General features: G+C 42.7%; 2 protein-coding genes across 11 annotated transcripts in view; one reads left to right on the top strand and one right to left on the bottom strand.

Moving 5' to 3' along the window:
• Positions 1 to 13358, top strand: part of ZNF445 (zinc finger protein 445) — a 61081-nt gene that overhangs the window by 36596 nt on the left and 11127 nt on the right. For 3 of the 10 annotated variants that reach the window (XM_061396180.1, XM_061396182.1, XM_061396177.1), the window contains 2 exons: positions 10318 to 10367; positions 12337 to 12908. In XM_061396180.1, coding sequence (XP_061252164.1) covers positions 12480 to 12908 — 429 coding nt within the window. In that variant the 5' untranslated portion in view covers positions 10318 to 10367; positions 12337 to 12479. Of the gene's footprint in view, positions 1 to 10317; positions 10368 to 10894; positions 10961 to 11840; positions 12909 to 13358 lie in introns of those variants that run through there. The other 7 variants (XM_061396183.1, XM_061396185.1, XM_061396178.1 and 4 more) reach the window with 4 other exon arrangements.
• Positions 4205 to 6385, bottom strand: LOC133235660 (elongation factor 1-alpha 1-like). The gene is made up of 2 exons (XM_061397358.1): positions 6380 to 6385; positions 4205 to 5530 (listed from the first exon to the last, which is right to left on the bottom strand). Exons 1-2 carry the CDS (start codon positions 6383 to 6385, stop codon positions 4499 to 4501), a joined length of 1038 nt encoding a protein of 345 aa, XP_061253342.1. The 3' UTR covers positions 4205 to 4498.

Raw genomic sequence — 13358 nt, 5'->3', positions numbered from 1 at the left:
CTTTGTCCTGCCCCCTCCTTTCACTGCAAAGCTTCATCTCTCTGCTAGAGCTTTAGCCAGCTTCCTCTTCATGCGTGATCCCAGAGTAGTTCTTCATTTGACTGTCCATGTCCTTGTAGCTGCACCACCATTTCTTTTATCTGGATGATGGTGCTGGACACAGGGAATATTGAATAATAGCCTCTGAACTGAGAACGAACTTTGAGACTGAAAAATGAAGCTGGCAACTCCTTGAAATGTAATTATGATGTTACTATAGGTACTTACATCAGGCAGTAGCTGTGGGTGCACAACCATCAAGAGGCATTTGAAGCTGAACTCATTGTGGCCAGAAGAGGCACGGGGGAATTTAAAGGGGCCAGGGTAAGGATAGAATCTGACTACTAAATGAGAAGCACATTTGCACAAGTGGAAACTGGGTTTCTCTTCCCCTCTGAGGTCTCATGAACATTATTCCTCATGGACCATTAACCATCTGGGACAGCACAGTACATTCTCCCAGTTTTCATATCAGATGAAGGCAAGAATAAGAGCTGACAGGAAGTTATCTGGCTTGGGTGCATTCCTTATGAGTCGGGTTAAAGCTCAGAAAGGGAGCTGCTGCAGGTCTAAGATGGAGCTGACAAGATGAAGTCAGTGTGGTCCAGCCACATAGATGGCATGCTTTCTTTGTCCCATTTCTGTCACTGGTCATCTATTTTGACAGTCCTAGAAATACTAGCTGAGTCTGTGTTTGGCTTTTGGCTGAAGTAATGATTTCTTTAAATTTTCTTAGCTTGGTGAGAGGTGGAGGGTACCACCCTTTCCAGCGAAGATGACCGTCGTCTGTGACTTGTGCACTGAGTAATGGGGCCACTTTACAACAGGTGCTAAGGCCTGCTGAGTGCCTCTGACTTCCATTGGAGGACAGAGGGAATGAAAAATGCCCATTGAACTGAGACGGTATCTTGAGACACCTAGGCAGGTGACTCCATGTAATCAATGGATCAGTGTATTAGAGAGTCGTCAACTCACATGGTGAGATCAGGTGGACAAACTGGAAGCAGTTGCAGCTTCACTTTGTGCTGCTGAGGGGCCACTGGGACAGTTTTGTAGTTAACCTAGGGTGTGGGAGCATGTGCTTGGAAACAGGAAGTGCATTGCTAAATTAGGTTTTATGAATGGCTAACTAGTCTCGGAGGCAACGGAAGTACGTCAGTGAAGGTCTTCATCATTGTTTGGAGACTAACAGAGCATTGCAGCCGCCTAGAACTAACAATCCAAAAAAAAAGTGTCTGTTAACTTCAAAGCCCTTGATGACAGAAAAGTGACTTATCTTGTAGTACAGTCATAGGTAGGGTCAGTGGAGGGATGGGAGGAATTGAATGGGCCCGTGATGGTGTCAGTTATGCTAATAGCCATGCATACTTCTTTTCTTCTGACTTTTATATTCCTTTTCATTAATGGTTTATCACAAGATATTGAATATAGTTCTTTGTGCTATACACTGGGACCTTGTTTATCCCTTCTAAATGTAATGGTTTGCGTCTGCCAACCCCAAACTCCTGTCCATCCCTCTCCCTCTCTCCTTCCCCCTTAGCAACCCCAAGTGGTCTTTTTTCTGTGTCTATGAGTCAGTTTCTGTTTTGTAGGTAGACTCATTTGTGTCCTACTTTATTTTATTGTTTATTTTTGACTGTTCTGGGTCTTTGTGGCAGTACGGGCTTCTCTCTAGTGGCGGAGGGTGTTTGGGCTTTCGTTGGAGTGGCTTCTCTTGTGGAGCATAGGCTTGAGGACTCGAGATCTTCAGTACTTGTGGCTCCCAGGCTCTAGAGCACAGGCTCAGTAGTTCTGGTATTCAAGCTTAGTTGTTCTTCGGCATGTGGAATCTTCCAGACAGGGAATCAAACCTGTGTTCCCTGCATTGGCAGGCGGCTTCTTTACCACTGAGCCACCTGGGAAGTCCACTGGGTCATACTTTAGATTCCGCATACAAGTGATTCCGTGTGGCATTTGTCTTGGTGTGTCTGACTTAGTTCACTTAGTATGATCACGTCTAGTTGTATCCATCTTGCTGCAAATGGCATTCATTCATTGCTTTTTTATGGCTGAGTATTGTGTATATGTACCTCATCTTCTTTATCCATTCATCTGTCGATGGACATTTAGGTTGTTTGCATGTTTCGGCTATTATGAGCAGTGCTGCTTTGGACATAGGGGTACATCATGAATAGCTCTTTATAGGCTTTTTTTGGCTTTGTTTAGTTTTAACATGCTCTCTCTTGTTTTCTTTTGCATGTTGTGGTTTTGGGCAGCATTTTACTCTCTTTTGTTCTGTGCCTCAGTTGTCAATTTTTATCTGACATGTTCTCAGTTCAGCTTGCCTTCTTTGGTTTGGTTGTTGACTGAGTGGCTTAACTAGAACTAGGGTCAACTAGGTTTCTTTTTCCTTTTACAGTTGCTTGAGATCCACTTACAAGTTCCCTTCAAGGATGTGCAGCCTCTTCTGCTTAGTGGCCACCTTTCAGTCCAGGGTGCTAATACTCAGTTGCTTTCTTTCTTTTTTCGCTGCTCTCCTTGTGAGAGCTTAGTTTCCTGACCAGGGATTGAACCTGGGCCCAGCAGTGAAAACACTGAGTCCTAACCACTGGACCGCCAGGGAATTCCAGTTGCTTTGTTTTTTAAACAGAATTATTGATCACCTTGCTGATTATAGAAATAATGTTGAACGGTTTAGGAAATATAGAAAAATAGGAAGGGAAAACCCTCTAGTTATACTTGCCAGAGTAGATAACTGTGGAAAACACTTTGGTGGCCAAGGCTTGGGAACTTTTTTGTGTATAAGCAAGTGTGTTTTATTTTTAAGACATAAAAGAGTTCATAACTATAATTTCAAAAACTTAATTTATTTGGGGAAATTGGGAAAAGACAAAAAATATAAAGAAGAAACTAACTGGCAGGCAGTGCACAGAAGTAAACCTCTTCTTACATTTTGGGATATTTGCATTCATTATTTTTGATGTACATTTTAGTAAAGAGACCTTGTATATAAATTTAAAATATCAAATCACTGCAAATAAAGGCTCCTTTAACTGTTATTCCCAACCTCTCCACCTCCACTGTCAGTAAGTTTTTGTACATGCTTTTTTGGCCATTTAAAAATCTTTCAAGTGCTTATATGTACATCATACCTAGACATCAGTTCAGTTCAGTCGCTCAGTCGTGTCCGACTTTTTGTGACCCCATGAATCACAGCACGCCAGGCCTCCCTGTCTTATCACCAACTCCCGGAGTTCACTCAAAATCACGTCCATTGCGTCAGTGATGCCATCCAGCCATCTCATCCTCTGTCGTCCCCTTCTCCTCCTCCCCTAATCCCTCCCAGCATCAGAGTCTTTTCCAATGAGTCAACTCTTTGCATCAAGTGGCCAAAGTGTTGGAGTTTCAGCTTTAGCATCAGTCCTTCCGGTGAACACCCAGGACTGATCTCCTTTAGGATGGACTGGTTGGATCTTCTTGCAGTCCAAGGGACTCTCAAGAGTCTTCTCCAACACCACAGTTCAAAAACATCAGTTCTTCGGCACTCAGCTTTCTTCACATTCCAGCTCTCACATCCATACATGACCACTGGAAAAACCATAGCCTTGACTGGACGGACCTTTGTTGGCAAAGTAATGTCTCTGCTTTTTAATATGCTGTCTAGGTTAGTCATAACTTTCCTTCCAAGGAGTAAGAGTCTTTTAAGTTCATGGCTGTGGGTCACCATCTGCAGTGATTTTGGAGCCCCCAAAAATAAAGTCTGCCACTGTTTCCACTGTTTCCCCATCTATTTCCCATAAAGTGATGGGACCAGATGCAATGATGTTAGTTTTCTGAATGTTGAGCTTTAAGCTAACTTTTTCACTCTCCTCTTTCACTTTCATCAAGAGGCTCTTTAGTTCCTCTTCATTTTCTACCACGAGGGTGGTGTCATCTTCATATCTGAGGTTACTGATATTTCTCCCGGCAATCTTGATTCCAGCTTGTGCTTCTTCCAGCCCAGCGTTTCTCATGATGTACTCTGCATATAAGTAAAATAAGCAGGATGACAATATACAGCCTTGACATACTCCTTTTCCTATTTGGAACCAGTCTGTTGTTCCATGTCCAGTTCTAACTGTTGCTTCCTGACCTGCATATAGGTTTCTCAAGAGGCAGGTCAGGTGGTCTGGTATTCCCATCTCTCTTTTTTTTTTTCTCATTAAACTTTTTTTAATGGGTCTCAAATTCTGTGACAGATTTTTGGTCAAGTTGTTTTCATTAAAAAGTACTGATTTTAAAAACTAATAACTTAAACTGCCACACACAAAACATATGGTCCACAAAAACATTCTCCTTTCCTTCTGAAGGTTTTACGATGCATTGTTATCATTAACCAGTCTTTTACTATTAAACTTAAATGGCCAATTGAGACAAACAGTTCTGAGACCGTTCTTCCACCACTGATTAAGACTGGGGTGGCAGGTATTGGGGATAATATTCATTTAGCCTTCTGAGCTTTCTGGGCAGACTTGGTGACCTTGCCAGCTCCAGCTGCCTTCTTGTCCACTGCTTTGATGACACCCACAGCGACTGTCTGTCTCATGTCACGCACAGCAAAACGGCCCAGGGGAGGATAATCAGAGAAGCTCTCGACACACATGGGCTTGCCAGGAACCATATCAACGATGGCAGCGTCACCAGATTTCAAGAATTTAGGGCCATCTTCCAGCTTTTTCCCAGAACGACGATCAATCTTCTCCTTTAGCTCAGCAAACTTGCAAGCAATGTGAGCTGTGTGACAATCCAGCACAGGTGCATATCCAGCACTGATTTGGCCTGGATGGTTCAAAATAATCACCTGAGCTTTGAAGCCAGCAGCTTCCATGGGTGGATCATTTTTGCTGTCACCAGCCACATTGCCATGATGGACATCTTTGACAGACACGTTCTTGACATTAAAGCCCACATTGTCCCCAGGTAGGGCTTCACTCAATGCTTCATGGTGCATTTCTACAGACTTCACTTCAGTTGTTACATTGACTGGAGCAAAGGTGACCACCATGCCAGGTTTGAGAACACCAGTCTCCACACGACCCACAGGGACAGTACCAATACCACCAATTTTATAGACATCCTGGAGAGGCAAACGCAAGGGTTTGTCAGTTGGGCGAGTTGGTGGCAGAATGCAATCCAGAGCTTCAAGCAGGGTGGTTCCACTGGCATTGCCGTCCTTACGGGTGACTTTCCATCCCTTGAACCATGGCATATTAGCACTTGGTTCTAGCATGTTGTCACCATTCCAGCCAGAAATTGGCACAAATGCTACCGTGTCGGGGTTGTAGCCAATTTTCTTAATGTAGGTGCTGACTTCCTTAACAATTTCTTCGTATCTCTTCTGGCTATAGGGTGGCTCAGTGGAATCCATTTTGTTAACGCCAACAATTAGTTGTTTCACACCCAGGGTGTAAGCCAGAAGGGCATGCTCACGGGTCTGCCCGTTCTTGGAGATACCGGCTTCAAATTCCCATCTCTTTCAGAATTTTCCACAGTTTATTCTGATCCACACTGTCAAGGGCTTTGGCATAGTCAATAAAGCAGAAATAGATGTTTTTCTGGAACTCTCTTGCTTTTTCCATGATCCAGCAGATGTTGGCAATTTGATCTCTGGAAATCTGGAAGTCACGGTTCACGTATTGCTGAAGCCTGGCTTGGAGAATTTTGAGCATTACTTTACTAGCATGTGAGATGAGTGCAATTGTGCGGTAGTTTGAGCATTCTTTTGCATTGCCTTTCTTCGGGATTGGGATGAAAACTGACCTTTTCCAGTCCTGTGGCCACTGCTGAGTTTTCCAAATGTGCTGGCATATTGAGTGCAGCACTTTCACAGCATCATCTTTCAGGATTTGGAATAGCTCAACTGGAATTCCATCACCTCCACTAGCTTTGTTCATAGTGATGCTTTCTAAGGCCCACTTGACTTCACATTCCAGGATGTCTGGCTCTAGGTGAGTGATCACACCATCGTGATTATCTGGGTCGTGAAGCTCTTTTTTGTACAGTTCTCCTGTGTATTCTTTCCACCTCTTAATATCTTCTGCTTCTGTTAGATCCATACCATTTCTGTCCTTTATCAAGCCCATCTTTGCATGAAATGTTCCCTTGGTATCTCTAATTTTGTTGAAGAGATCTCTAGTCTTTCCCATTCTGCTGTTTTCCTCAATTTCTATGCATTGACCACTGAGGAAGGCTTATCTTATCTCTTATCTTATCTCTTCTTGCTATTCTTTGGAACTCTGCATTCAGATGCTTACATCTTTCCTTTTCTCCTTTGCTTTTCACTTCTCTTTTTTTCACAGCTATTTGTAAGGCCTCAGCAGACCGCCATTTTGCATTTCTTTTCCATGGGGATCGTCTTGATCCCTGTTTCCTGTACAATGTCACGAACCTCCGTCCATAGTTCTTTAGGCAACTGTCTATCAGATCTAGTCCCTTAAATCTATTTCTCACTTCCACTGTATAATCATAAGGGATTTGATTTAGGTCATACCTGAATGGTCTAGTGGTTTTCCCTACTTTCTTCAATTTAAGTCTGAATTTGGCAATAAGGAGTTCATGGTCTGAGCCACAGTCGGCTCCCGGTCTTGTTTTTGCTGACTGTATAGAGCTTCTCCATCTTTGGCTGCAAAGAACATAATCAATCTGATTTCGGTGTTGACCATCTGGTGGTGTCCACGTGTAGACTCTTCTCTTGTGTTGTTGGAAGAGGGTGTTTGCTATGACCAGTGCATTCTCTTGGCAAAACTCTACTAGCCTTTGCCCTGCCTCATCCTGTACTCCAAGGCCAAATTTGCCTGTTACTCCAGGTGTTTCTTGACTTCCTACTTTTGCATTCCAGTCCCCTATAATGAAAAGAATATCTTTTTTGGGTGTTAGTTCCAAAAGATCTTATAATTCTTCATAGAACCATTCAACTTCAGCTTCTTCAGCGTTACTGAGTGGGGCATAGGCTTGGATTACCGTGATACTGAATTGTTTGCCTTAGAAACGAACAGAGACCATTCTGTCGTTTTTGAGATTGCATCCAAGCACTGCATTTCGGACTCTCTTGTTGGATACGATGGCTACTCCATTTCTTCTAAGGGATTCCTGCCCGCAGTAGTAGATATAATGGTCATCTGAGTTAAATTCACCCATTCCAGTCCATTTTAGTTCTCTGATTCCTAGAATGTTGACGTTCACTCTTGCCATCTCCTGTTTGACCACTTCCGGTTTGCCTTGATTCATGGACCTGACATTCCAGGTTCTTCTGCAATATTGCTCTTTACAGCATCAGACCTTGCTTCTATCACCGGCCACATCCACAACTGGGTATTGCCTTTGCTTTGGCTCCATCCCTTCATTCTTTCTGGAGTTATTTCTCCACTGATCTCCAGTAGCATATTGGGTACCTACTGACCCGGGGAGTTCATTTTTCAGTATCCTATCATTTTGCCTTGTCATACTGTTCATGGGGTTCTCAAGGCAAGAATACTGAAGTGGTGTGCCTTTCCCTTCTCCAGTGGACCACATTCTGTCAGACCTCTCCACCATGACCCGCCCTTCCTGGGTGGCCCCACATGGCATGGCTTAGTTTCATTGAGTTAGACAAGGCTGTGATCTGTGTGATCAGATTGTTTAGTTTTCTGTGATTATGGTTTCAGTGTGTCTGCCCTCTGATGCCCTCTCGCAACACCTACCGTCTTACTTGGGTTTCTCTTACCTTGGACGTGGGGTATCTCTTCAGGGCTGCTCCAGCAAAGCGCAGCCGCTTCTCCTTACCTTGGACGAGGGTTATACCCTCACGGCCACCCCTCCTGATTGTGAATGTGGAGTAGCTCCTTTCGGCCCTCCTGCGCCCACTCTTTGGACGTGGGGTTGCTCCTCCCGGCCGCTGCCCCTGACCTAGACATACTTATATGTAAATAGAATTTAAGGTTTTTTCCTCCAGCTATGTCTAGGGTATTATTTTTAACTTGGTTTATGTTTTCTATGTTTGTCGGGAAAAACAGCAAATTTAGGTGCAACTTCTCTCTTGCATAGCACTGTAATACTAGCCTCTGGCTGAGGACATATTCTTGCAAAGAAATTGAATCCTCACAGCCTCTGCTGTACTTCCAGCCTTTTGAGGGACTGTCTTTCCTGGTTTGGTGTTTATACCTCTCTTTTCTTCTTAAGTGCATGTGTCAGTGGCCCCCCATGCTCACCCCGCTTTCTGTATTTCAGAAGAGGGGTCAAGGTCCTACTCTATTATGAAGTGAAGTGAAGTGAAAGTCGCTCAGTCACGTACAACTCTTTGTGACCCCCATGGACTGTCCATGGAATTCTCCAGGCCAGAATACTAGAGTGGGGAGCCTTTCCCTTCTCCAGGGGATCTTCCCAACCCAGGGATCGAACCCAGGTCTCCCATATTGCAGGCAGAATCTTTACCAGCTGAGCCACAAGGGGAGCCCAAGAATACTTGAGTGGGTAGCCTATCCTTTATCTAGGGCATCTTCCTGATCCAGGAACTGAACTGGGGTCTCCCGCATTGCAGGCAGATAATTTACCAGCTGAGCTATCAGGGAAGCGCATGTTTTCTTCTCTTGCTTTAAGTAAACTGTGTCACTAGAGCCTACTGTGTGTTTTGTCTGTTCGCAGCAACTTAAAATTATGCTCTGGTCTCTTCTGTGGTTGGCACTTATCTGCTTTTTAACCTTAGCTGCACAGCCTGACCACCCAGTCAACAGTGAAACAATTGTATTATTGCTTAAGGGTCTAGTACAGTCTTTTAAATTATTGTATGGTGTTTCAGTCTGTAAATTGCTGCACTTTTATTTAGTTGTATTGATGGACAAATAGGTCATTTCCAATATTATGTTATTACAGAGAGTACTCTAGTATGCAAATGCCTGAATACCTGTACAGTGCTTTTCCAGGGAGCTTCCTAGAAGTGACTTTTCAGGGGCATAAGTAACATGACATTTTAGGTCTACTGCAGACTTTCAAACTACCTTTCCTGGTGGCAGTTTACCTTTTCACGTCTTTCCATTGGTTTGTGCTTTTGTTCTTTTTTCTTTTTTTTGAGCAAGGGTGTTAAAATACAGAGATCTAGTCATATGTCACCTATTTCCTTTGATTTTTAATAAGTCCTTGGTTACCCTAGGATTCTTATTACTTTTTTATATTTGTTTTTGAAGTTAAGTCTTTAGTTAGAATTTTGTTTTTTTGTGTGAATCCCCTGTGAATACTGAAGGACAGTTGTATCTGTCTATTTAGGAATGGAGTTGCCAGTATTAATAGTAACTGGATGTTTAGCTTAATGATGAGACTATTTTCCAGTGTAGTTGCACAGTTTACATTCCCACCAGCAGTGTATGAGTGTTCCAGTATCTGTCTTCACGTCCCTACCAGCGTATATTGTTTTCTGACGTTTTGATTCTAGCCATCCTAGTGGATGTGAAGTGGTGTTTTACTGTGGTATTGATTTGTTTTTCTCTGATGACTATTGTTGAGTATCCTTTGTGTTTTTCAGCCATCTTTATATTTTCTTTGGAGAAAAGATGCTTTGTCCAATTTTACTTCTGTTGTCTTTTTATTATTGAATTGTAAGTTATTTATTTTTTCTAGCGACAAGTCCCTTATGAGATAGACGATTTGCACATTTTTTTCCCTCTCTGTGGATTGGCCTTTCACTTTCCTCATGTGCCCTTTGAAACACAAGAATTTTAAATTCAGATGAAGTCCAATTTATCTATTTTTTCGTTTCTTTTTTTGCATGTGGTAGAATCTATTGACTAATCTATTGTCACAAAATATTGCACTTAAGAGTTTATGATAAGAATATTATAGTTTTAGCATCTGATGTTTAGGTCTTTGATCCATTTTGAGTTAACTGTGGTATACCATCTTATCCAACTTTATTCCATTCGTGTAGATATATAGTTGTCCACGTACCATTTACTGAGAAGACTATTCTTACCCCATTTGAGTGGTCTTGGTACACTTGTTAAAACTAAATAGACCATAGATATATGGGTTAGTTTTGGACTCTTAGTTATTTTTCATTGATCTATATGTCTGTCATTATGCCGGTACCACGGTGTCTTGATGCTTTTTTATAAAGTATGTGCTCAGTTGCTAAGTCGTGTCTGACTCTCTGTGACGCCATGGACTGCCACTTTCCTCTATTCATGGGATTTTTGAGGCAAGAATACTGGAATGAGTTGCTGTTTCCTCCTCCAGGGAATCTTCCCAACCTAGGGATCAAACTCATGTCTCCTACGTCTCTTGCTTTGGCAGGCGGATTCTTCACCACTGAGCCACTTGGGAAGCCTTTTTTTATAAAGAAGGTAATGAAATTTGTCATTTGAATCTTCCAACTTACTCTCTTTATTTTTAGTGATTCGATTTTTTAAATAGATTATTCTCACTCAAAGCTATTATAAAATATTGCTGTCATCCCTGTGCTGGGCAATATATGCTTGTAGCTTATTTTATATATAGTAGTTCATATCTCTTAATCCTCTACCTTTATCTTGCCCCTCCACCCCTCCCTCTCCCAGTTGGTAACCACTAGTTTGTTCTGTTTCTGTTTTGTTAATTCATTTGTTTGTTTCATTTTTTAGATTCTATATTATATTTTAATTTTCTAGAGCCCATATTTTTTAGACTCCATATTTACGTGATAACATACAGTATTTTTTTTCTGATTTATTTCACTAAGCATAATGCCCTCCAGGTCCAACCATGTTGCAGATGGCAAAATTTCATTCTTTTTTAGGTTGAATCATACTGTACATCTTCTTTATCCAGTCATCTGTTAATGGACTTAGATTGAATAATACTCTACATCTTAGTTGAATAATACTCTACATCTTCTTTATCCAGTCATCTGTTAATGGACTTGGATTGCTTCCATGCCTTGGCTATTTTTATAATGCTGGTATGAGGATTGGGGTGTATTTATCTTTTTAAATTAGTGTTTTTGTTTTCTTTTTAAGTTTTTATTCATTGATGGCTGTGCTGGGTCTTCATTGCTGCACACAGGCTTTCTCTAGTTGTGGCGAGTGGGGGCCACTTTCTAGTTGCAGTGCTCGGATTCCTCCTTCGCAGCGGCTTCTGTGGTTGTGGAACATGGGCTCTGGGCGGTGCTGGCTTCAGTAGTTGTGATACATGGGCTCAGTAGCTGTGGTACATGGGCTTCGTTGTCCCGAGGCATTTGGGATCTTCCCAGACCCGAGATGGAACCCGTGCCCTCTGCATTGGCAGGCCAATTCTTAGCCACTGGACTACCAGGGAAGTTCCCAACTTAATCTTTTTCAAGACTGTGTTGTGTATTGTGTGGGTCTCTTGAGTCTCCATATGTTAGGATTAGCTTTTCAGTTTCTATAAGGAAGCCAGCTGGGATTCTGATAGGGATGTTTTGGAATCTATAGATTAATTTGGACAGTTCAGTTCAGTCGCTCAGTCATGTCTGACTCTTTGCAACCCAATGGACTGCAGTACACCAGGCACCAACTCCCGGAGCTTACTCAAACTCAAGTCCATTGAGTCGGTGATGCTGTCATCTTAATAGTGCTTTGTGTTGATCCATGAACACAGGATGTCTTTTCATGTATTTAAACCTTTAATTTCTTCTAGCAGTGTTTCGTTGTTTTCAGAGTATAAGTTTTGTTCTTTTGTTAAATTTATTTCTAAGTATTTTATTCTTTTTCATGTAATTGTGAATGGAATTGTTTTCTTTAATTTTGTTTTCGGTTTGTTCATTTCTATTATGTAGAAACAGCCATTGTTTTTTTAAAGAAAAAATTTTTTTCTTCCAGTTTTATTGGAATATAATTGACATAGAGCACTCTATAAGTTTAAGGTGGACAACATAATGATTTGACAGAGGTACATCATGAAACGATTGTCACAATAAGTTGAGTACACATTCATCATCTCATTTAGATAGAAAATTAAAGAAATAGAAAAGTTTTTTTTCTTGTGATGAAAATTCTTAGGATTTTCATCTTCCTAGCAATTTTTATATATAATGTACAACAGGGTTATTTATATTTATCATGTTGTACATTATATCCCTAGTACTTGTTTGTCTCATAAGTGAAAGTTTGTACCTTTGATTGCCTTCATCCAGTGGTCCCCGCCCCTGCCTTTGGTAACCACAAATATCCCTTTTCCTGGTATGCTTGATCTTGACAGCCTCCACTATGCAAATGTTCATAGGCCCTTTTCTCATAAATCCAAAGATGATCTAACAGCATCTGCTTGCACCTTCCTTCTCACATCTTTCCTGAATGGTAACAGTGATTATTTCAGTCTCTCGCCAGTGACTTCTCATGTCCCAGCAAATGGCGTTGTCCCCAGCGGTGCTGAAAAGATACTCCCAAGGGCCCAGCAGTGATAGCCACAACTAATGCAGACTTGGTAGCACTCTGGTGGGAAGACCTTGAACAGGAGTGATGCCTCCAGGCAGGTGGTACGCTGTCCATCCAGCTCAGGCCAAAGCTTCCAGGGAGCGAGGACGCCTTCAGATGGTAAAGAAGGAAGAAGAGGATGAAAGCTACACTTCAGTGCCGGCTGCCAGACCACAGACACTCAACCGTCCTGGCCAGGAGCTGTTCCGCCAGCTTTTCAGGCAGCTTCGCTACCACGAGTCTTCTGGGCCTCTGGAGACCCTGAGCCGGCTCCGGGAGCTATGCCGCTGGTGGCTGAGGCCAGATGTTCTCTCAAAGGCCCAGATCCTCGAGCTGCTGGTGCTGGAGCAGTTTCTGAGCATCCTGCCAGAGGAGCTCCGGACCTGGGTGCAGCTGCATCACCCTGAGAGTGGTGGGGAGGCTGTGGCCTTGCTGGAAGAGCTTCAGAGGGACTTTGATGAGACACCGTGGAGGGTGAGTGTGAGACAGTGTGCGGCGCCCAGTGAACTCTGCCAGTGAGTCCACTTGTGGGGGGAGGGGCTGGACTTCTGAACCCTCACCACGGAGGAGTTCACGGGAAGCCTTCCCTGCTCATTCCATGGCACCGGAACAGAAAAGAACTGGACCCTCAGCCAAGGACCGTTTAGCAGGCAGCTCCTTCCTCCTTTGCAGGGGAATATAAGCTCCAGGAAGAAGAGGGTCTGCAAGTATCCAAAATAACAGTAATGAGGTTTTGGACACATTGACTTACACAAAGTGTATCTCCACATACCTAACTTGACTTGCTACCCATGTGTAAAGTGGAGGTTATCTCTTGCTCAGAAGTAGGAAAGTTAGTGTCAGGATCCTTGGTTTCTAAATACATATTGATGAGACCTAGAAGAGCAGTCTACATGTGTCATCTTATCTCTTTCTCAGTAAACT

Source organism: Bos javanicus, chromosome 22, assembly GCF_032452875.1.
Source record: "Bos javanicus breed banteng chromosome 22, ARS-OSU_banteng_1.0, whole genome shotgun sequence".
In the NCBI taxonomy this organism is placed as follows: Eukaryota; Metazoa; Chordata; class Mammalia; order Artiodactyla; family Bovidae; genus Bos; species Bos javanicus.
This window is presented reverse-complemented; position numbering and strand designations above follow the sequence as displayed.